Source organism: Ictalurus punctatus, chromosome 25 (genome assembly GCF_001660625.3).
Source record: "Ictalurus punctatus breed USDA103 chromosome 25, Coco_2.0, whole genome shotgun sequence".
Lineage (NCBI taxonomy): Eukaryota > Metazoa > Chordata > Actinopteri > Siluriformes > Ictaluridae > Ictalurus > Ictalurus punctatus.
In genome coordinates, this window is record NC_030440.2 from 6,273,289 (window position 1) to 6,296,985 (window position 23,697).

Here is a 23,697-nt window from a genome sequence, read left to right on the forward strand (position 1 = left end):
GACAGTGGACAAATCCATAGGCTCTCTGATGACCTCAAGATAATCTGATACCTAAAAAAGGTGTATAGATAATATTTATGCCTGTAGAAATAGAGTGCTTTGAGATGTTGCCTGCCAGTGATGCCTGTCATGATTATTACACTATATTAATCCTGTGCATTGCCCATTTCATACGAGTATCACTAGTTTAGTAGTAGTCTAGTAAGTCAAAGTGAATATACTTATTAATCAGGAAGACTTTACTCCCCTCAATCTAAGGTTTTTTTTTTTTTAAATCAGTTCTGAAACGTTTTCAAGAAACACTACATGAGTAACTGCTGTGACTATGAAAAACTACAGTACATGTACGCAGCTGAGCAGCTTGACTAGCCCCACCTCCTCGATATCCACAGGCTTGCTAAAGATGTGGAAGCGCTTGTCGGTGGCCAGCCGCCTGGTGACGTCCCTGAGAAAGAGGCGGAGCTCGCGCAGGGTGTTCTCCTCCTGCTCCTCAAGTCGCTTCTGCTCCTCTGGAGAAAGCTGCCGAGGGTCAGGGTCTTCCACCAGGGGCAGCACCTCAAGATCGCACGCTGAAGACACACACACACACACACACACACGCACAACTTAATTCCACTTTATGCACAATATCAGAGAGCATGACATTTTAAGAACACACCTCAAACAGAAAACTTCTGAGTCACATTCTCATAATGTTTCAATTCTAAATGAATCTGAATGCTCCGTTTCGGCTGCACCATTAAAATGCCAGAAAACCCTTAACCTTTGTGAGGAAAGCGAGCTTATTTGTCTGATTTGAATTGTAATTGTTAAGCATAAATAGTACTGAAAAGTTTATAGTTAGAATTTCCATGACACTTACCAGGATATAGGCTATTTTCTCTTTAATACAGTTTGAATCTGCTTATTTCTCTTTATTAAAAAAACCCTACTTTATAAAGGGCAAGCTAAAACTATTTTAAGTATACATTTCAATGGTCCTAAGGTACAGAATAAGCCCAAAATAATGTTTCTAGGATTCATTCTTGAAAGTAAAAAACAAACAAACAAACAACAAAAAAATTAATTTTCACACTTTATTAACACTACTGACAGTAAAGCAAATTTACCAGCAACGTACAATATTTCGGGTATTTCACCTAAGCCTGCTAACTGCTGATGCAACAAAGTGCAAATCTCAGAAATTTAGAAACTCAGCATCTCCAATATATATTTTGCCAGAGGATAGAAACTTCACCCAAGCATAGTAATACTAATCGCACTGCTACTCAGCGGGAAACTATACAGCAAGAACGGAGAGCATTGTGATTGTAAAAGCTACAACCGAACTTTTTCGTATCCCTACAGATGTAGAGGCAGAAACTGATTTGAAGCTTTTGAACTCCAAAGTCAGACTTCTCTGCGCAGAGATAACTTGCGAAATAACTTGCGAGACCTGAACTGAAGCCCAATTTAAAGTGATCAAAGGGTAAACACACTGACACGTGTAACTCTACTGAAGCGACATGGCTGAAAGGAAAAATTGCTGATGCTCAACTTGGGAATCTTCTCGCAGCCAGAGGGAACAGCTAGCAGGCCATGGGCAGAGTCTCTGCTCAGATGCCTGCTCAACAACCTCAGCGTCAGGAATGTGTGTCGAGAAGCCAGAAAGCAAGCCATGCTAACAAGAAGTGTAACTATTACTGAAGTTTCGATGTCTTTCTAACCTCAACAAGATGGGTGCTGACAGTAGGAAGTAGGGCAGCTTTGGCTCACATCAGTGAGTCTTCATGTTTATATTACCATTTTAAAGCCCACGCTCTCATTACACCCACTATAGTGAAAGAAAGCAGAGAGTTTCCTGCGCACATGCACGTGTGTGTCTAATTAGCCACGTGTTTGCGGGATTCTTGCCGGCGTAAACACCACTCACTGACCGTCAGCGTCTTAAACTTACCTGGAAGCCAAACTAAGCCCCAAACACACGATTTTAAAGTCTTTCAGCAATCTTCCAGCTCTTCCTGAAGTTTCTGACTTAAAGCAAACGTAATGTTTAGTTACAAGTGGATTTTACAAAACATCTGGGGGTTGACCTTGAATACGAGTTGAGGACTAGGGCATATTTCTTTCACCGCACTGTCAAAACACGACTTTATGCTGGTTCTCCTTACACAAACACACTTGTCTAACCGTGAGAGAAAATCTGGCCTCGTAAATGTATCGATTTAGAGGCTGGGTAGTGGGCTATAAAGGAGAAGCCAGAGAAAAACCGTGGGGATTTTTCAATTCAGTGTATATTGCAGTAGGGATAATGTACAAAGGCAACTGATGTGTTTTAATACACATCACATCAGTTCTTGCACATCATCTTTGTTTCACTTTCAAAGTTTGTTTTCCTGAATGCAGCACACACAGCCCAGGAGTACGCTTCGGCGTACTGCATGCTGAATAAACAATTTTATACCATGGTCTGTCTGAATACTCGATTCTGATTGGCTGGAAGGTGTGTGTGCAAACTGTGTAATGCACAAGTAGTTCCAGTCCGTTTAATCGTCGTTCTAAATGAACACGCTGCTTATAAACTGTAACCACAGTAACACAGTTACAGGTGCATACAGTAGTTAAACTCACAGCTTCATTATTAGTAGAGACACGGCAAAGATGAATGTAATTCACACCTATTCATACCTCCAGTAACTATTTATTATAATCCATCCAAATAAACGGAATCTCATCGCACTACTTTATCTCTGTGTATGATTAAGAGCGGGCAGAAATCAGGTAAATAAAAGAACTAACGAAAATTAACAGTCAGTTTTATCCCTTGAGTCAGATTTTGCAAACATGCAAACATCAATGACAGATTTACCTTGTCAGTGCTGGCAAGCGACCATGGTATAAGTGGATTAAATTCGTGTAACGTACACCTAGCTGTGGATTATCCCTTACATATGGCACTGCTTTCCAGGTGTCAGGTGCGAAGAGTGAAGAGCGTTAAACGAGTGACTACGGTCTTTTATTAAGAATAACGTGTGTTAATCCAAAGGCTAATCACACTCTATCAGTTCTAATTAACAAAGCCTGCATATCTGTTCAAAACTATACTACAGTACATATACCATGTACTGCCCCCTTCTCTCACGTGAAGACCTCGATGGACCTTACCAGCTCCCCTCCCTTGCTCGGGGCACGCTTATCAGCTGGAGGGACTGTGTGTGGTATGTGAAAGCCTTTTACACTCCAGTCAGCCTGGTAATAAATCCAATCAGCCAATTACCAACTATGGTAACACATACAAACCACACTGACAGAGCAGTAAGAAGACAGAGCCATTTTACAATGCGGACAGTACACTCGCTGGCATTTAGGAGTCTCTTCTAAACGGAGACAATGAGATACGTGACATGTGCTGCAGACATGACAGTGTGCAAGAGATGGTAGTAAACTTCGATGATTCATTATTTTATTTGGTAAGAAAAAAAAATAAGTCCATTTGGAGAATCTGCACACAGATCGGTATAGATATGCATACACCACTGTCGTACCTTTTTTTCTCGGTTGGAGTGGTGGCCTGGCTGCTTGCACCAGTATGAGATCACTGAAGAACTTTTTGCGGTCCTCCTCCCGAGGTGACGTTAGACACACCACCTCACCGTACGACCGACTGAAGATGCATTTTACCTACACAAACACACAGAGAATAAGAAATACATAAAACTAAACTGACTTTCATTTAGTTTAGTAGATTTTAAGCGTACAGATAAAAACCTTCTCAACACAAGAAACGGCTCTGTGACAAAATTAAGCTAGAATTCCTGACAATGCCATAATGCTACCATGAACAGACACAGAACTGAGGATTACAAGGAGCATTAACAATTTTGGATTCCAGCATTTTTCAACCTAACCTCCATCTACTGCATGTGCAATTACCAGAGACAATAATTTAACTTTTCCCTATACTAAAAAAGCACAGAAAACACATAACTTGAAGCAAATTCACCTAAGCGCAGCTATTAAACTCAATAAATGCTCATAAATCTTTGCAAATCAGCAAATAATTTTTCACAGCATTGTAAATGCAAGGCAAGTTCAAAACTACAGCAACACTTAACACGAGTCAGACATAAGACAACGTCTCAGTAAAGCTGTTCTCAGGTGACTTTATCCAAACTGCTAAGTGGTAAGAAAGTCATTCTGATCACTTGCACTTTCCGAAAGTTTTCCATGGGATGCATGAATGATTAATAACAATGGGACAATAATTGGTTCACTTTTGAATTGAAATGTTGCCACCTTAAGGACAGAGCTAAGTAGTGCACTATGACTGAAGGATCACAGGTCACGGGCTGGACATGCAGCAATAAGTAGAATTAGAAGTATGAGCGAAATGTCCTCTTTACACCTGCCACAACCCCCATGTAAAATTGACATCACTCAAAAGGAAATAATTCAACCCTCTCCATTCATAAATGTAATATGCATACAAGACAGGTCAGCCTGTGCCTGAAGATATGAGCAATGAAGAAAGCTTTTGAATCAGAAAATGCATTAAAGGTTTCAGGTGGGGAAAAAGAATTACTATGGCTTCATAAAAAGCAACGACAGACTGCACAAAAGTGGAGCAAACCGACTCACTCTAAACGCCTGCCGAATCATATTTATCTATAAATATCTATAGTGCACTTGCTTTTTGCAGTCATTTTTTTGCAATTGTAGGTGAAGTGTCCCTTCATCTCTCCTAGTGGAGAGTAGCATTCTGCACAGCCACAGTACCAAAGGCCTCTTTCTAAACATGCCGTATATCTAGACGATGTCCTATAGCAAAACTCAAATGGACATGTGCTCCTTCGTGTGTGTATATAATCGTGTGAAAAAGTCAAATGGCCATTCAGTCCTTTCTGTTAATTATTCTGCAGAAAACAATAATGATGGGAAAATGTACAGTACATTAATATCATTTTCAGTCATGCAGTACTTCTTTATGGAGGTCAATATTAAAATCCAATATTAGAAATAAAATATTTACAAATGTTATGCTGTTTACTATTGAAGACCTTTGGGTGATTCTGTTCATACATTTTCCCCCATCGATACTGTTATACTCCCAGCATTATTGTTCATTACTGTTACTGGCCAGAAATCGCACAAAGGTTTAACTACAATGGAATTAATGCACAGTACGTTTCCCCCATCATTACTGTTAACAATGAATAATTAACAATAAGTACTGGATGGCCATTTGATTGAAAACAAAAGGGGAGTTTCAGACTTTAGCACAGTATTGTTTAAAAAAATAAATAAATAAATAAATAAATAAATTTTTTATAATAATTCATAATAATTTTTTTTTAAAAATTAGAAAACTTCCAAGCATCCTAGATCAACTACTATTACACAAGTTAAATCAGACTGTTTAAGAGTCCTAATGCAGAACAGTTCCAAATAGGATTTAATTAAAATGAGCTCATTAAAATAAATAAATAAAGAGTGGAAAGATGGGCCTCATAGAGAGTGAGAAAATGCAAAGATCAGCAAAAACACCTATAAAGGTAAAGGGCACTGGACATTAAATGACAAACCAACGCTGGCAACTCTGCTTGGTCACGAAGGAAACATTTCTTTTATGACCCTAGTCCCATTTTACAGTTATTGCTGGATACATGATATTAATTCAGTCAATAAAGTCCACTGTGTAGATCTGTCCTCTGCTGTCTATGTGCGAATGAGTGCGGCTTCACTGGTGTCCTAACTGTCCCTTCTGCACTGTATCTAGGGTGAATACTGTAGGCTTTTGGTAATAATCTTTGGTGTAATGAACTCTAAATACCCCATAAATCCTAAATACCACATGTTCACATCTGGCATAGACAGGGGCATTTCACCTGAGACTCAGCTGCTATGGGGATACAGTTAGTGCTGTGCCTAGCACAGCTGGCAGTAAGTTTCACAAGGCTGATCACAATACCTGGAATATGTTATACTGTTTTTAGGTTAGCCATAACCTAAAAAGTCCCATGGAAATGGTTATAAAACTGTGAAAAGGTGGCAGTTTCAAAATATGTATGTAAGGCATAGCAAACAGCGGACCATATGCTGTTACACAAAAACAATACACGATAAGGTGGTGTGAAGTGTGATACACCCCAGTGTATATTATTTTCGTACAACCGTATGGTCAGTTATGAGTTTTTCAGCGTATACCACAGCGATTTGCCAATAAATACATTTTTTTATTTATTAATCAATGACATGTTGCACATTGTGTGGATTATAGTTATATTTGATGTTGTGAAACATCCGCGGGACAAAGTTACTTCCTGTTATAGTAAGTTAATACTTAATAAAGTTAAAGTTCATGAAGTTAAACTTCTCCAAACAAAATCCTTTCCAAATTTAAAAAACAAAAATAAATGCCATCAATTTCTATTTCTTTTGTAAACAATACCCTTTAAAAATCTGTTTTATTATTATTATTATTAATTAAGTTTCTGTGGATCATCCACCACACAACTCCAAGTGTATGAGCTGTTAGTACAGAAACATTAATCAGTGAATTAATATAAACCCATCACTCATGTTACAGCTGCAACTACTCTCCAAACTGTACTGTTACATAAAAATAAGCCACACCTACTGACCAATCAGATTTGAGAATTCAATCACACTGCAGTATAAAAAAAATATAACGATGCAACGTGGCCTGGGAGGGAAATAAAACAATTTGTATTCAACTAGATTTTAAATGAGATTTTAGATGTCCAACCAGTTGAACAGTTAAAGTATAGACAACACTGTGACAAAATTTATCGCAATACCGAGTTCATCTTCCTACTGCCAAGCCCCACTCCCTGCCCCTCCCATTACAGCTCGATCACAACACTGTTCCATACACATAGACTAAAACTCCATTATCCCCACAGCGTGACTGAGTGGCATTGTTCTTCTGCACATTCTCTAGAAAAATTAACTCATTTGCCCCATGCCCCAAAACTACATAAGGTTTCTGCTGATGCAGCACGTTGTGTACTGCATTATGTCAGCCCCTGCAGACAGAGGAACGCAGAAAAGACCATTAAAATCTTTCGAGAAAAGTCTGTCCATTTGGCATTCTTGCAGGAGAGACCAGAAACTGATCAATAAGATGATCAATAAGTCTGACTTGAGAGACAGGTGCGTGCGTCCTGTGCCAAAGACGACCTTGTACTGTCTGTGAATGGTTTCTCAGAAAATATTCACTTCTCATGACCTCAACATCACAGTCTTGTCAGTTGACCGCATTTCCACCTTGGAATTCATAGAAATACGCTCCGGTTAGCAATTTCACTTGGTTATCCTGCTAGCCACCCACGCTAGCTGACTTAACTAATGACACCAGCCGTTCAGGTACTATCAGGCTACTAAGAATAAGAGGCTTTATGAAATAGATTTTGTCCACCTCAGGCCTAATCTCAATCTCATGTTAGGTCCGTTTCTCTCCACTTGTTTCAGGGAACTGGAGTGGAAACCTACTGTTTGCTCATTACAAACTCAGCAAAGAACTTTACATCTGTGTGTGCACAGGACAGGCATTTTAGGCTAACATCTTTACCAATAAGGGGACTAGTTATTGTTACTGAGGGACAGGACTTACACATATTTACTGTGAACCCTCTCTCCACAAAATGCTGAAAATTGTCCAGATAGGTTGACTTTGCTGTACTAGTGGTAGGTTTGTCTCGGCTATCGTTCCACTATATTCTGCATGGAAGAAAATGTGTATGCAACACTTATATACAGCGGGTAATGATTTTCTCTCTCAGTTGATGAATGCTACAGATGGGGGAGAGCTGGATGATGGGTGGGGGTATTGACCAAGACCAAATCAGAGACAAAATAGAAGACAATAAATCTAATACACAACATAACATGCCTGCTTTGCTGAAAGGCAAATAAAGTCAGAGAAACGACTGGCAGAACCAGTCGCAGATTTCAAACTGATTCCACAATCACTGAAGGGATTAAACTTAAGCACTTAATGAACCAAAATTTACAAATAGCAAAACAAGCAAGGATACTGCAATAAATCCAAGCGCTGCAAATCCTAGTAAAAACGGAATAAGGGGTTACTGCATATACGCAACACCTTTGGAGACAATTATTCAGAATCCTCAATCTTACACAATCACATATACAATCACAGAGCACTCACTGGAACACCTGTACAGCTACTCATTCATGTAATTATCTAACCAGACAATCGTGTGGCAGCAGTGCAATGCATAAAATCACGCAGATACAGTCCAGTAGCTTCGGGTAATGTTCACGTCAACCATCAGAATGGGGAAAAAAATGTAACCTCACTGATTTTGACCTGCTGATCTCCTGGGATTTTCACACACAACAGTATCTAGAGCTTTACTCAAAATGAAGCAATAAAGAACAAACATCCAGTTAGCAGCAGCTCTGCAGATGGAAAACACCTTGTTGTTGAGAGAGGTCAGCGGAGAATGGCTAGACTGGTTCAAGCTGACAGAAAGCCTACAGTAACTCCTGTACATCCTGTACAACTGTGGTGAGCAGAAAAGCATCTCAGAATGCACAACATGTCGAATTGTGAGGTGAATTGTTACAACAGCAGAAGACCGTGTTGGGTTCCACTTCTGTCAGCCAAGAACAGGAGGCGGAGGTTGCAGTGGGCACAGGCTCACCAAAACTGGACAGTTGAACACTGGAAAAGTGGAGCCTGGGCTGATGAATCTCGATTTCTGCTGATTCGCACAGATAATAGGCTCAGAATTTGGTGCCAACAGCATGAATCAATGGACCCAACCTGCCATGGGTCAACAGTCCAGGTTGGTGGAGGTAGTGTAACGTTGTGGGGAATGTTTTCTTAGCACGTCGCTTGAATGCCGCAGCCTACTTAAGTATTGTTGCTGGCTATGTGCATCTCGTCATGGCCACAATTTACCCATAATCAAATGGCTACTTACATGATAATGCACAGAGCAAAAGTCGTCTCAAACTGGTTTCATGAATATGACACGACTTCAGTGTTCTACAGTGGCCTTCCCAGTCACTGAATCCGAATCCTATAGAAGACTTTTGGGACGTGGCAGAACAGGAGATTGAAAGATCTGAATAATTTTCAGGAATTGCGTGATGTCAACATGGACCAGAATCTCAACGGGATGTTTCCCACAGCTTGTGGAATCCATGCCACAAAGAACTGAGGAACACTAATACTAATGTATAGTACTACTCAGTACTAGTATAGTGTTATTAATAAAGCGCTCAGTGACTGTACTGTTGCCACCTATTTTCACTACAGATGCAAATATAAGGAACATGACTGGCACCCGGTTCTTCTCTCTAAAACAGGAAGCAGGAAGGGCTGACAGTGCGGAGGTTTTTATTATTCCTATCTAAGGCAGAATGAGTACTCACCCCTGAGGTGCAGCACTGCAGAGAGGACAGCTGTCATGCTGAACATGCCAGAAGCCAAGTGACCCCGCAAACTGTTGCCAACTAAACCTGTGGCGATCCTTGTGCTCTATACACTAATAGATCTCTTTAAAATCTAACCATCCCAGAATCCTCTTTAACAGCTCCAGTAGCTGTTACGATCCCCTATTGATGCAATACCTAAAATGGACCATCACTGACTGAAAACCCCCCTCGCAATTCTGCACACATCGCAAACCCACACAGTCCTCCCTGCTTCTGGGTGGAAGTTATGCCATGCTGAAGTGTATGTGAGGGGGGTGTACCTTCACCCAGATTAAGAGAGGACTTTCACACCAAGGTGAGTCAATCTAAGGATAGCGCACCTTCATCGAAGATGCTTTGAAAGGGCTTTCAAAGCATGGACTGACTTTTAAAATTCAAACGATCAAATTTCAGTACTACACCATTCCAGCCACCACAGAACTCATGTAAGAGGATGCATTAGACAGACAGAGCAGTTGTTATGAAACGTTGACACTTTTTTCTGTTCACAATTAGGTGATAAAAGCTAGGGTTAGGCAAAATGGCAGCATAGTCAATATTGTTAGAAATTACATTGTGTTTCCCTTTTTATCATTGGTTTTCCTGACGCTTTGAGAGTAAACCTAAATGTACAAGGTGTGCATCAAGAAAACGTTTCATATTTCCTTCTTTGTTCGGAAGAGGAAGGGTTCCCCCTGCTGAGTCCAGTTCTTCTCAAGGTTAATAAGTAATGTCTTCGCAGGCAGTTTTCTTGTCACGGTCACCTTTAGCTTGTTCATTATTGACTTAGAGCTACATGCAAACGTGCTTATATCTACATCCAAGAAGGTAATATCTACTGTTAAAACAATATACAAATAAAATGGAACTATATTTTGGTAAATCTACCTACACCAAATAAAAATATCTTAACCTATAAGAAAAATGCCATCAGACCAGGTATCAGGTTAAGCTAACGTAGGCTTCAGCATAAATGGCAAACTTATCAACTAAGAGTTATAATCAGAGGCTGAACTATTCCTGTGAGGTTTTAATGGTGTAGACGAGAAAAAAAATCGTCTGTTCCAACAGACTTCTGAGGGTGACAAATTGGTAGTCTCATTAAAACAGTGAAGATATAAAGTCATTGACGGAGACCCATGTTACAGAGAAACAACAAGGTAATCTACTATCCCCTAAAATGTTGTCTCCTTTGGGGAGTAAAGCAGGCTTTAATGAATAGGCCTTATAGAGAAAGCACTAGTGGCTTCTGTCAATAAAATTAGCAGTCTGTTCTCTAGTAGCATTACTGTGCCCTCCTGGTGGGCACTGCTTCCTCTAACAGGCTTTGATCAAGAGCTTCACCACCAGCCAATCACAACCCCCAGCAACACACTCTAGGTAGCCTGGGCTCGCAGTATGGGCTTCTCAGGGATCTTAAAAAGCTCTCTGCGAGTTAAAAATCATGTCCCTGCCACAACAGCTCCCCTTTGGCATAATCAGGGAAGCTACTTTTTTGCAGCTATGAACGTTCACTGTGCATCTCTCTCCTGCATTTCCTTCAAAGTAGTGAGTTGACTGCATTGTCCGTTGTCCTTGGAGGAAGAATAGAAATGATGGATATGAGAAGAGAAAAGCAGACTAAAACAAAGGCAAGGCGAAAAAGCAAAGAGGACAAAAAGAAGTGAGAGGAAACAGTGTCAAGGAAGTGTGTCAAGAGGAATGAGATGAATTAAAGAGAAAGAACTTGAAGACAGATATAGCTGGGAGGAAGAGTAAAAAAATAAAATAGTAAAAAGGTAGAAGTTCTGTAGCTTTAAAAACTCCGTTACAAATCTTTACTAAATCTTATATTTTGTGGTTTTCATATGCACCGTTTTGATCATGGACTAGCAGCTGTCCAATAGGGATGTTAAAGTTTGATGAAGCAAAATACATTTCAAATACAAGCCAACCTTTTAAAATTTTAATTAGCCTACAAACACCTATACCGATCAAATAGAACTAAACATTACCTTGACTGATTCACGTATTGATTAAGCAAAGCCGAATTTCGACTATTAGACTACTTTTCCCAGCTGAAAATCTGCCTTGAGTTGTACAAGGTCCCCCTCTGCTGTAGGAGTGAGGTACATGGATTCACACTTTCAGTAGCCCGACTGAAAGTACTACAGATCAACCTACATCGCACCGATCTGCAGCTGTCTGTTCTATTTAATCAACAGAAAACACACCAGTCAGCTATAACATGCTCAATTAGTTTGAGTCAACACCTTGAACTGTGTCACGTTCCTCAAACCATTCCTGAGCAATCTGTCCAGTGTGACATGACACATTATCCTGCTGAAACAGGCCACGGCAATCATGGAATGCTGTTGTAATGAAGGAGTGTACAGTACTTGTCCTGCAACAAAGTTTTCTTTAGGTGGTACGTGTCAAAGTAACATCCACATGAATGCCATAGTGCATCCTGGGGCAATCTCTTCCCCAGGTAAGCGGCCATCCACATGATGTAAAAGAAAACATGATTCATCAGACCAAGCCACCTTCCTCCACTGCTCCATGGTCCAGATCTGATGCTCATGTGCATTGTAGGTGCTTTTGGTGGTGGACAGGGGTCAGCATGGGCACTCTGACCGGTCTGTGGTTACCCAGCCCAAGCTGTGATACACTGTAGTCTGACAACTTTCTATCACAGCCAGCATGAACTTTTTCAGCAATTTGTACAACATTAGCTCTTCTGTGGGACCGGACCAGACGAGCTAACCTTCATTCTCCACGTGCCCATCAGCCTTTGGCGCCCATGACCAGTTCACCGGTTGTCCTTCCTTGGACCTCTTTTGGTAGGTACTAACCACTGCATCCCAGGAACACGGCACAAGACCTGCTGTTTTTCGATGCTCTGACCCAGTCGTCTAGCCATCACAATTTAGCCCTTGTCAAAGCCACTCAGATCCTTACGCCTGCCCATTTTTCCTGCTTCCAACATCAACTTTGAGAACCGACTGCTTATTGCTACCTAATATATCCCACTCCTTGACAGGTGCCACTGTAACAAGATAATCCATGTTATTCACATCACCAGTCAGTGGTTTTAATGGGGACCTATTATTCCAAATTCACTTTTACATGGTGTTTGAACATAAATGTGTCGGCAGTGTGCATACACAACCACCTATAATGGTAAAAACCCACCCACACCATTTTTTGTATTCCTCATAAATAATAAACAGTGTCTCAAAATGAGTCGTTCGCATTTTCTATCCAATGTGGCGTCACATTGGAACCGACCCCACACACAACTGGTAATGGACTCTGTCCTATTAGCATAGCTCCTCCCCTGAGTGAGCTGCACACAGTCCACCATTTTCTCCGTGCTGGAGCAGCTATAGTGATAGAAGAATGTCTCAGCTCCATAAGCTTTCTAAGTGTTCTGTTGTTGGCTTTAAGAATGAACACAAAATACTTCATGTACTCCCTGCATCAGGGCCACTGATGACGCAGTGGAGTAATTTTATTTTTGAAGGAAATGTGCCTTCCCCAAAAAAATAGCTAAATTCATACATGTTTGTTCGAATCATTTTACACCAGACTGCTTTGTGAACGAGGGTCAATACAAAGCAGGATTTGCTGAAAACGTTATTCTAAAGCATGGATCAGTACCAACTGTTTGTGATCCAGCTTCATATCCAGAAGACGCAAGTATTGCACTTTATATTTTGTGAATGTTTGCAAATCGCCTTTCCGAAAGTGCTTGTTAGCAAATTCCACGGCTAATCCGGCTAAATTACCGTTGTCTCTGATTGCATTCACAGAGACCAGAGCCATGTTGTCATATTTATTTTTAATCCGAAAATGCTTACTGTCTGTATAACCTATACATACAGGACTGAACACCGGTATTTACGGTGTCAATCATACTGGTTGTCCTGATTTGTTTTTGCCGTAGTATCCGAAGCACGAGCTGTAAAGGCTCCGCTCTCTTCAGCACCTCATTTGCATTTAAAGAGACACACGAAAACTGCGGGGGGTTTTGCTTCCACCCAGAAAGGAGCATTTACAGCTTGGTATAATATATGATCTGTGAGGTATTTTGAGCTGAAACTTCAGACACATTCTGGGGACACCTGAGACTTATATCACAGCTTGTAAAAAGGGGCATAATAGGTCTCCTTTAAATGTTATGGCTGATCGGCGTCAATAGATAAATCCAAACGCCTTTCATTAGCACAGATTTTGCTTCAAAATACCCCGAAGAGGGCACTTATCAAATAGCTGAAAAGGCTGATTCACAATCCATTGAAATTATAAAGAAGTTGTGTCAAATATAGCCCTAAACTCATTGATCTTAATTCATGTAGCTGTTTTCAGTTCCAGCACTGAAGAAAATACAAACCCTGGCCACATTACCAACAGTCTCAGCGCAGCAGTGTTATTTTTTTTACTGCTCTGTTAAGAGCACTCCAGCCGTCAGAGTCGCGCAGCGTAATGAAGGGACAGAAAGTGATGGAGCACTTGGTAACAGCATAGAATAGGCACTTCATCAAAATCATTCAGGGGTTCTGTGACAGCAACATTTTAAAGTTTAACATTATCCCCATTTACATGCAGTCTAATATGCTATAACTGGTCTGACTAAGATGTTAACAGAAATGTAAAAAAAAAAAAAAAAAAAAAGAAAAAAAAGAAAAAAAAAATTATATGCTACATATATTTTTAAAAGAGAGAAGGAAACTGAGGTGTCCTCACCTCTTCAGGGAGCTGCTGGTAGCTGATCTCGGCCGTGGAAAGGATGAGGAGTGGGGTGAAGGAGGGAACGTCCTGCAGCAGTGTAAGAAACGTACTCTTCACCGTGTCACTTATGGCCTCCCACCAATCACTGACGTGTGGCATGTAGATTACACTTGGCACACTCCGCTGAGCTTCCCGAAACACCTAGAGTCAAAACACACACACACACACACACACACACACACACACACACACACACCTTTCAGTAATAAAAACCACAACTGACAATGTGCTATTCTCAAAGCACTCCTAGGGTAGCTTCACTCTTCATAACTTTTGGTTTACACCAAAAGCCTAGCAATTTTTCAGCACTAGGAGTGTAATGACTTTCAGGATACAGTTGCGCTGGACAGAGCACCACAGCTCCTACCTGAAACAGCTTATAGCCCTATATCTTGCAGACTTCTTGTTGACCGCGCAAACACAATGTGCTACATTAGACACTTTTCTAGAAGAGGATAATCATGTACTTGTTCATTTCTCTTAATCTGTATTAACGCACTTAATTAACTCCATACATTATTTCAATATTATGCTAGCTACCACTTAGATTTGGCAGACGCCCTTATCCACAGCGATTTACATTTATCTCATCTATACAACTGTCTCATTTATACAACGATCTGACAATTTGGATCGACACAGCGATTTAAAAGGACATGACTGAAACGAATCACGGCATTTGATCATAAATTGATCATCATCGATTACAACTGATTAGAAATTTATCATCACTGATAAAGAACGGATAACCGGTGTGGAAGTAGTGATGTGGAACTGATGTGTAAACAGGCTGGCAAGGGGATTTGCCTGTAAATCTGATTCTTTCAAATAGTCCTTATCAACATCATCATCGTCCGCGAATTAACGGCAGGTCTTCAGATTCTCAACAGAGGTGATCGTATTGATTGTTGGCTACTAAACTGAAATCCTTGTGAATTACTGGCTTATAAAATCACAATCAAGCCTGAGGTCTGCACCTGTAGTGAAACGGTGAGGACCTTTCTCGAATGTTTCGGCCAATTTAAATAACAGAATTCACAAAAAGATAATGAAATGCATATATACGCTGTATGATCGGACACCAACACGTCACTACACAAGACGTCTCAATGTTAGCGAGTTTATAGAAAATGATCTACATTTCTTTGGTTAACATTGTAAGATCAGTACTATGCTTGTGTCATATGACTTAGATATTAGTTTTCAGAGTTCAAAGAAAGGTTTTCTGCATTTGTGCGCATGTTCTTAATGAAAGACATTCACTCAGCAGAACAAAGTGATCAGCCTTCCTCCTCCCCTCTATACACACTGATGACTAACTATAAGGCTCTATTGATCTACTGTGAGGGCTCAATAAATAAAGATCCAGTCTTATCTCCAGACTCCTATTTGTCACACAGTGCTATTGGGAATCTCTAAAAGATTCCATCCTTTTGATGGCTAAAGGACACAAATCTATTTTTATGACAGCAAAACACACTTTTGTGGATTTAACTTGCATAAAAGTAACCACCTCATCTTTATGAGTGCGTGATAGGCACAGAGAGAGAGAGAGAGAGAGAGAGAGAGAGAGAGAGAGAGAGAGAGAGAGAGAGAGAGAGAGAGAGACAGGGAGGGGGAGAAAGAGAGAGAGGGAAAGGGAGAGAGAGAAAAAGAAAGAGAGAGGGGGCAAGGGAGAGAAAGAAAGAGAGAGGGGGCGAGGGAGAGGTAGAGGAAGAAAGAGATGGAGAGAGAGAAAAAGAAAGAGAAAGAGAGAGAGAGAGAGAGAGACTCTGCAGTCAATGAAGCTGCAGAGAATACTATGGACAACAGATTTTCAAAAATAATACTGATAAAGGAAATACAATGACAAGACCATCTCTACTGCATAGGTTCAGTTTAGCAAACAGGAAAATATAAGCAATGTTCATCAAGAAAAAGATGACCTCTTCAATCAGTCATGGCTAACATGATGAACGAATACTAAATTCCGTGTGAAATAACATCGTTACTTTGACCATGCTGTGTAACCGCTTATGACACAGAGAACTCCTATCTTATTTACATTTTAAAAAATGGACATCTATGTCTCTTATACATGATCCAGGCTTTACCAGCTCCATTCACACAGCTAAAGAGAAAGACCTTGCTGTGAAAAGGACACAACTGAATAAAACTGGTTGAAACACAGTGGAGTGCGAGTGTGTGTGTGCGCGCGTGTGTGTATATATGTGTTGACCTGAGCGCAGGACTCCTCTGGGGTCTTGGCACTGACAGAGTAGAGCGTGGGCAGGTCGAGGCGGTGCACAGTGAACTTGTTGAGGTGATGCAGCAGAGCAGGGGCCAGGTGTGTGCTCTGACCCGAACCCTGAGGCCCTGTCAGCAAAAGCCTTGGTCGGTATGAGGTTGGCTGCTGATAGGCAGACCTGATTCAGAAGGAAAGAAAATCACACACAGGGAGAGGGAGTGTAAAACACACACAGAATTTACTTCATGACAGATCTAAGCAATTATTTAGTTTACTGGCTTATTTACAGACCAGCACTGTCGTGGTGTACAGGCGGCTCAAAAATGCGGCTGTTTATTACTATCAGCAGGTATCAGGACTTCAAACTGAATACCATATTCAAGACATTTCCAAAAACTTTTAAAGACCTGCACATCACTTCAATCATGCTACACGATACATCACCTACAATGGATTGTGTTCATGTATATACCTCCATTTCTGGGTTTAGGTATACTATAACAGGGTTAACTTCTATAGAGGTGTATGGGAGACCAGAGCAAATATCCTTTTTGCATTTTACTGTTTGCTCCAACAATGAGGGAAGAGAAAAAAAACCCCAGTATTTCCTTCCCATGATTTTCTAAGAGAGGGAAAAAAAACTAGAGAGAGGGATGGATTACGGCAGTCAGAAGAGAAAAAGCAGCTGTATTAGAAACCTAGCTGTATAAACGCACGTTATAAGCGACTCAGACCCACAGCACAGACAGAGATGAAGTTGGTGTGGAGCGGCGTTTACTGTGAACCGAGCCGCTCTAAAACACTGATGAGTACACACTGAGTGTAATACAGTCACATGGGTTTATGGGGGAAAAGAAAAAAACAAAAAAAAGAAAACAAACAAAAATGAAATCCAAATCTTCTTTACGCGGTCAGTTTGGTTGCATTTTTAAGGCCTTTGAAACGTGGATTTAAGATATTTTAATGCTAATTAAGGCCATATTTTTACATTAAGGAATTTAAGACTTTTTTTTTAAGGATTGCCGACACCTTGCACTCTAATCCTTGCAAGAGTGACCGGTCAAATACGAAGCTCATGGGACCAAACAAACAAACAAACAAACAAACCAGAGAATATATTTCCAATAATGATCAGTACAACACTGGTCACATATCCGGTTGACCCATCTTACATCAGATGCACAGTTGCACGCTTGGTACATCTCAACTACACATACTTTTATGCTCCTAAATTCAGTTCTGCGTTTTCATTTACAGGTTTAATAAATATAATTAGCAAATATCAATACTGCCTGACCAAACTAAACATGCATGGTCCTTATTAAATCTGTTCAGCCAGTGAGATTTCCACTCCTTCACCTCTGCCATTTTAAACAGAGTACATACTGGCAAATGAAAGTTTTTTTTTTTTTTTTGCTGTGTTCGACATTTCTGTTTGTCCATCACATGTCTCAAACGGAAGGATTTTTTTTTTTTAAATGACACGTCATGCTAAAGACAGCACACCAAATATCTGTTCAATTAACCTTACAGATCCCTGCAGAGCACAGCAAAACAGCGCACTTTTCCCGGGACTGTTACTAAGCAGCACAATAAAGAAGACGACTCAGTCGTTTTTTTTTTTAATCAAAGAATGATTAATTGAAAATATTTTGTAAATAGATGCTTTTAAAAATAAATAAATAAAAAAAAAGTAGTGAACACACGGCTATACTACATAGACTGTCCTGCTGACAGAAAACCTTGCAGTTTATTACACTTTATAAAAAAAAAAGTAAAAAAAAAAAAAAAGCTGCATTAGGTTTAATGGACAATTTCCTGCTTTAATAAAATGAAATAAGGCAGTTTATATGTACTGATAAAATCTTATTAAAATCAAAAAATGTGCAGTGTATGCTAGTTAATGACTGGTTAATAAATATTGCCTATATAACTGTAAATAATGGACAAAACGCTGGCCGCAAAGCAAATTAATATAAAATGAGAATGAAAGAACATCTGCTCTTTGCCTTGTGAAACAAAATGACCGTATTAAGCTGTTACTCCAGCGCAGGCCAACAGAGAGCAGCATCATTCACTCCTCTCAATGTAAACAGCAAAATATTATCTGTCCTGTGTAAAACTTGTGCTTTCAGCTAATAAGGTTAATGATGAGATTCATATTATACAAACATCACTTTATATCACTTCAGGAAGTGGAATATTTCACCATTATAATCTCTGTATGGTAACTATTCTTTTAGTCAGAAGACAACGGGCATTTGCTTAGGATAAAAAGTAGATGATTTTATACCAAATGTATCATTTAAATACATAAGTGAGACTGTTAAGTGATTCATTACCCTTTTAATGTATAAATATGTTCTCCCCTCTCTATGCATACACGTTTTACACTGAACACTGAAACAAGCAGGGGAACATCTAAAGATACGTCTGTATACGCAAAGCCATTCATGTTACAATACAGACCTCTAGTCATATATAGACGAGTATCGTACTAGAATAAAAGGCATGTCTTACGTAGTAAAATGAAGGAAGGGTTTGTGTAATATGGGGGAGTGTGATGTCTTTGGGGATCCTGGCTGAACATCATAAATGGACTGAGCACCAGCTTCATCTTCAGCCTCGCTGTAAGAGTCCTCCTCCAGCAGCTGATTGTCAGAGTCTGTGCAAAGACACGCACAAAAGCATTTAGGAAATGTGCTCTAATGCTTCAGATGCTAGAATCACTGGAAAGTTTAGAGATCAAATTTGCCATTAAAAGTCCAGGAGAACAAATCTGCCGGGAGAAAATTGAAAACTTAAGCCTAATTGAAAAATATAATGTTAGAGCTTGCGTTTTTTTTTTTTTTTTTTTTAAATCAAGATGTATGCCATGTTCATTAGTTTCATACGGCCTATTTATAAGCTCCCCATATAATTTCACATTGATGTATGGAAATAATAGGTTTAGAGGAAAGCTTCTGACTTACTAGAGCTTTAAGTCAGTTTATGAGTTATTATGGACGGAGAGAAAGCCGTCCTCCAAATTGGAAGTCGTTAACAAGAGCGAGAGATTTGTTCCCTGCAGAAATGAAATTACACTCTGTCTAATCTACTGAAACTGACTAATATGGAGGTTTGAAGTTAATTTTCAGTGGACAGCGATAGGCTAATGTACCACTAAGGCATTGTTTTAGATCTGAAAAGGGTCAACAAAGCTCTGTTACTCATAAGACAGCAAATAACTGTGGTATTTGCATTATTACACTTACATATAGAAAAATGCCTGAGCTTACTGTTAAGGAATAATTAATTTCATCACTCATATCAAAAACCAATGGAACGAGTTCGACCCAATCAAAATTTAGAATTACAAAATCTGTACAGATCTGTTTGACAGATTTCTGTGTAATATACACAGCTGATGCCTGATATCGACCAATAATGATAACTGATCGATTAGGCAAATGGCGGATGTACCAAAATACATTACAGCTTATAATATTCAAGCAAATACTTTCTGACATAGTAATGTCCCACCCAGGTGTAGAGTCCATACCGTGTGTTTGTTCCCTGTGTGGGAGCTCTGCATGGGGGAAGACTCGAAGCAGGCAGGTGAGTGTATGGGCCAGTGATCTCTCCAGCAGAGGCTGCAGTGTGCAAGACAAAGCTCGGCCCGGTGGCGCGAGAGCTCTCTGAGCAGCTGGAACAATAGTACGCAGAGCACAGCCAAAGTCCTGCGGCCCTAGCACGATAGAACCAACGTCCAGTTTGTAGCGCTGACTGCTGCTGTATATTTGAGGATAGCGCCGGCGCAATGCCGCCAGTGAAGCCTCCGTGCAAAGTGCTTTGATGTCGGCACCACAGTAACCTGGTGAGACGAGCCATCACAGGCAGCTTAACTCAACAGACTTGTTATATACACCGTCAGAAGTTTAGACACACTCATGCTTTATTTACCCCCCCGCCTTTTATAATAATAATAAAGTCATCAAAACTCTGGAGTAACACAAATGGAACTATGGAAATTATGCTGTGATAAAAAAAATCCAAAGTAAATCAAAATTATTTAGTATTTGAGCATCTTCAAAGTAGACACCCTTTTGGCCTAGAATTTCCAGAAATTCCTGGCATTTTCACAAACAATAACTTGAGGAATCCCCGAGACGCTTTTTAAACAGTATTGATGGAGTTCCCGGCTATACCGGACACTTATTGGCTGCTTTTCGGAATATTTCGCTCCAAGTCATCCATTTAAAAAAAGATTTATTTGTAAATAAAATGTTAGTTTTCTAATGAAAGGAATTAATATGTCGGCACAATTATATTTTTGTCTACGACACAGATTTCAAGCATTTAATCATAGACCTTCAGATCAAATGATTTTTAAAGATCATCAGAAACATTTCAGTCAAGTTTCCCCAAACTTCTGACCGTTAGTCTAGGTTAGGTTTATCAACTCCTAATCCAACACCCACTTTGCATAAATATATATATATATATTTTTAAAAAGTGATGAATTCAAATTTCTGCCAGAAAAAGACCAGGATAGAAAACTGTGGATAAACTGGTCATTCTATAGCTGTAATATTCATCTTAAAAAAAGGCGAACTAGTGCTTCTCTTACCGACACATTTTTCTGCCAACTCATCCATAAAGGAATCTGACAGCTTTGGGTTCCAATCCCTGGTGTGAATTTCTAAAATGTGCTTTCGAGCCTGCAGACAAAAATACACAGTTAAAGTCTGAATAGAAATAAATAAAAGCATTCCAATACATGATAAATTAGAAATGTTATCCAGCCTTCAGAACAAAAAGCTCGTCACCTATTCTGACAGTCAATGACCTTCAAAGTCACCGAGACTCACGTAACAGGCTGAGACCAGGTGGCATAAAGCAGTGAGACTGGAAGGATTTATTCACCTGTTTATCTGGCAGGTTGAACAGAAATTCCCGGTCGAAACGACCAGGCCTCCTGAGTGCAGGGTCGATAGAGTCAAGTCTGTTTGTAGCACCAATGACCACTATCTCCCCTCGACTGTCCAAACCATCCATTAAAGCCAGCAATGTGGAAACTATGGAGCTAAAATAATTGCAGAGCAAAGAAATATTAAAACCGCAACAGGCAAACTGAGCTTGAGAACTTCTATACTGATTTAGAGCAATAAAATTACCTGTGAATCTGATCCTGTCTGCTAGAACGAACAGGTGCAAGGCCATCGATCTCATCAAAAAAGATGATAGATGGTCTCATGAGGTATGCCTAAAAGCAGTTGTAGAGAATATTACTAAATTGATAACACAAACAATATAAAAATTCAAATCTAGAATAAGTGGGTTTTTGTTTTGCTGTTCATATATTCAATTCAATTCTATTTTATTTGTATTGCACTTTTAACAGTGGACATTGTCACAATATATTCAAATCCAACCCCAGACATTTAGTACAACTGTTTTATCTTTCTCATCCAAAACCACGCGCGAAGGCGTTTGATTACATTTGATTGGGATTTGCTTCCAAGTAACACAAAACAAGCTGAACACGTTAACCTGGTCAAAGAGAAGGCGGAGCTGTCGTTCTGACTCTCCCACCCATTTGCTGAGGCAGTCAGCTCCCTTTCGCATAAAGAAGGAAACCTTCTTTTCACCCTGACTGCACTCGTTAGCCAGCGCCCGAGCCACCAAAGTCTTCCCTGTCCCCGGAGGCCCGTAGAACAGGCAACCCCTACAGCAGCACAGGAAAGAGTGTTCGTCAAAAAGTTCAGAATAATGCCATGCGCAGAGCTTATCAGGGAGTCCGTTTTAATACAGGTAGAAGCACATGAAAACACATTCTCCGTGTCTCACCTTGGAGGCTGGATCTTAAATTTCTCAAACACTTCAGGGTAGAGAAGAGGAAAGACCACCATCTCCTTGAGAGACTTGATGTGAGCAGTAAGCCCTCCTACGCTATCAAACTTCACCTATATCAGGATGGCCAAAGATATAGTTAATCAAAGCCTACACAGGACACATGCAGCAGTAAGTCTTCCAGAGCTGCAGCAACTAATCGATAATAATCGATTATGAAAATCGTCGTCAACGAATGTCATTATCGATTAGTTGGTCTGCGCGTGGCACGGGGTGCGTTTACTCACTATGTTACTTCTGTTCCGAAAACACGCCCCGGAGAGTGAATACTAAAGTTGTGTCCCAAATGACGTCCTATACACTTACACTATACAATGTGCACTACACCGTCTGGTGCGGTGTTTCCGCGGACCTCTAGTGGTCAGTGGTGTAATTGCAGGGGGTCCGTAGGAAAGTTTTAAAAATGTTTAAATAATAATATAGATTTTTTTGTTAAATGTATCAAAATGTATTCAAATGAGATGTTTTAAAATGAATCAGTTTGGTTATTTGCGTGCATTCATTAGCTGAGCTATATATTATACTATACACACACACACACACACACACACACACACACACACACACACACACACACACACACACAGAGAGAGATCGATTAGTTGGCCGATTAATTGGGGGGGCGGGGTTAACTAATCGATTATTAAAATAATCGTTAGTTGCAGACTTTAAGTCTTCCCTTCCGAATGTTTCCACACATCCTAAATTTTGGCAAATCTCGAAATCTTAGAATTATACTGTAAATTGTATTCATTTATTTTGTTCTATAGCAGGAATATTAAATTAAAATGAACGTAGACGCAGTGACATAAGAGATCTGGATAAGCGACTAACTAAATGGCGACAACATTAATCAATAGATTATTGCTATAAATAAGAATTTAAAGTGGTTATGTTTTAGCTTGAAATGGTGTTTAGCATTTTGACTAGACCCTGAACAACTCAGACATCCGATCTGAACTTGAAGCAGGAAGAATAAACTTATACTTCTTGGTCTGTTCATCATTAAACAGTCTTTTCATCATCAACCCCCCGCAACATGCCAAGGGTAAATAAAAAATTTTAAAAAGTCTCTAAAAACATCCCTTTCTGACCATCTGACATTTCGAGCCCTGTAGCTAGTACTGGTTTAATGAACTACCTTCAGCTAAACAATAGAAATTTACATTATTCTTATAGGAAATAATAATGCATTATTATTATCATCAACACCACTACATTTTTACTCATGTTTCAAAAACTAGAGCTGCTGAAATATGGCCATTTATCTTCCACACGTTTATGAGCTCTGCTGTAGTCTTTTTAACGAGTGCTCAGTTTGGTCTGTTGAAATACTTTGCTGGGTTCACAAATTGAAG

General features: G+C 39.9%; 1 protein-coding gene across 4 annotated transcripts in view; it reads right to left on the reverse strand.

The window, feature by feature from the left end:
- The window catches only part of atad2b (ATPase family AAA domain containing 2B), an 80,649-nt gene that overhangs the window by 44,997 nt on the left and 11,955 nt on the right, over window positions 1-23,697 (reverse strand). For 2 of the 4 annotated variants that reach the window (XM_017456177.3, XM_017456176.3), the window contains exons 11-22: window positions 22,277-22,392; window positions 21,980-22,154; window positions 21,604-21,692; window positions 21,353-21,512; window positions 21,057-21,147; window positions 19,989-20,300; window positions 18,968-19,112; window positions 16,439-16,625; window positions 14,176-14,361; window positions 3,525-3,660; window positions 376-569; window positions 1-51 (exon numbers count right to left, since the gene is read on the reverse strand). The exon at window positions 1-51 is cut by the window's left edge and continues 109 nt beyond it. In XM_017456177.3, coding sequence (XP_017311666.1) covers window positions 1-51; window positions 376-569; window positions 3,525-3,660; window positions 14,176-14,361; window positions 16,439-16,625; window positions 18,968-19,112; window positions 19,989-20,300; window positions 21,057-21,147; window positions 21,353-21,512; window positions 21,604-21,692; window positions 21,980-22,154; window positions 22,277-22,392 — 1,842 coding nt within the window. Of the gene's footprint in view, window positions 52-342; window positions 570-3,524; window positions 3,661-14,175; window positions 14,362-16,438; window positions 16,626-18,967; window positions 19,113-19,988; window positions 20,301-21,056; window positions 21,148-21,352; window positions 21,513-21,603; window positions 21,693-21,979; window positions 22,155-22,276; window positions 22,393-23,697 lie in introns of all 4 variants that reach the window. The other 2 variants (XM_053675908.1, XM_053675907.1) reach the window with 1 other exon arrangement.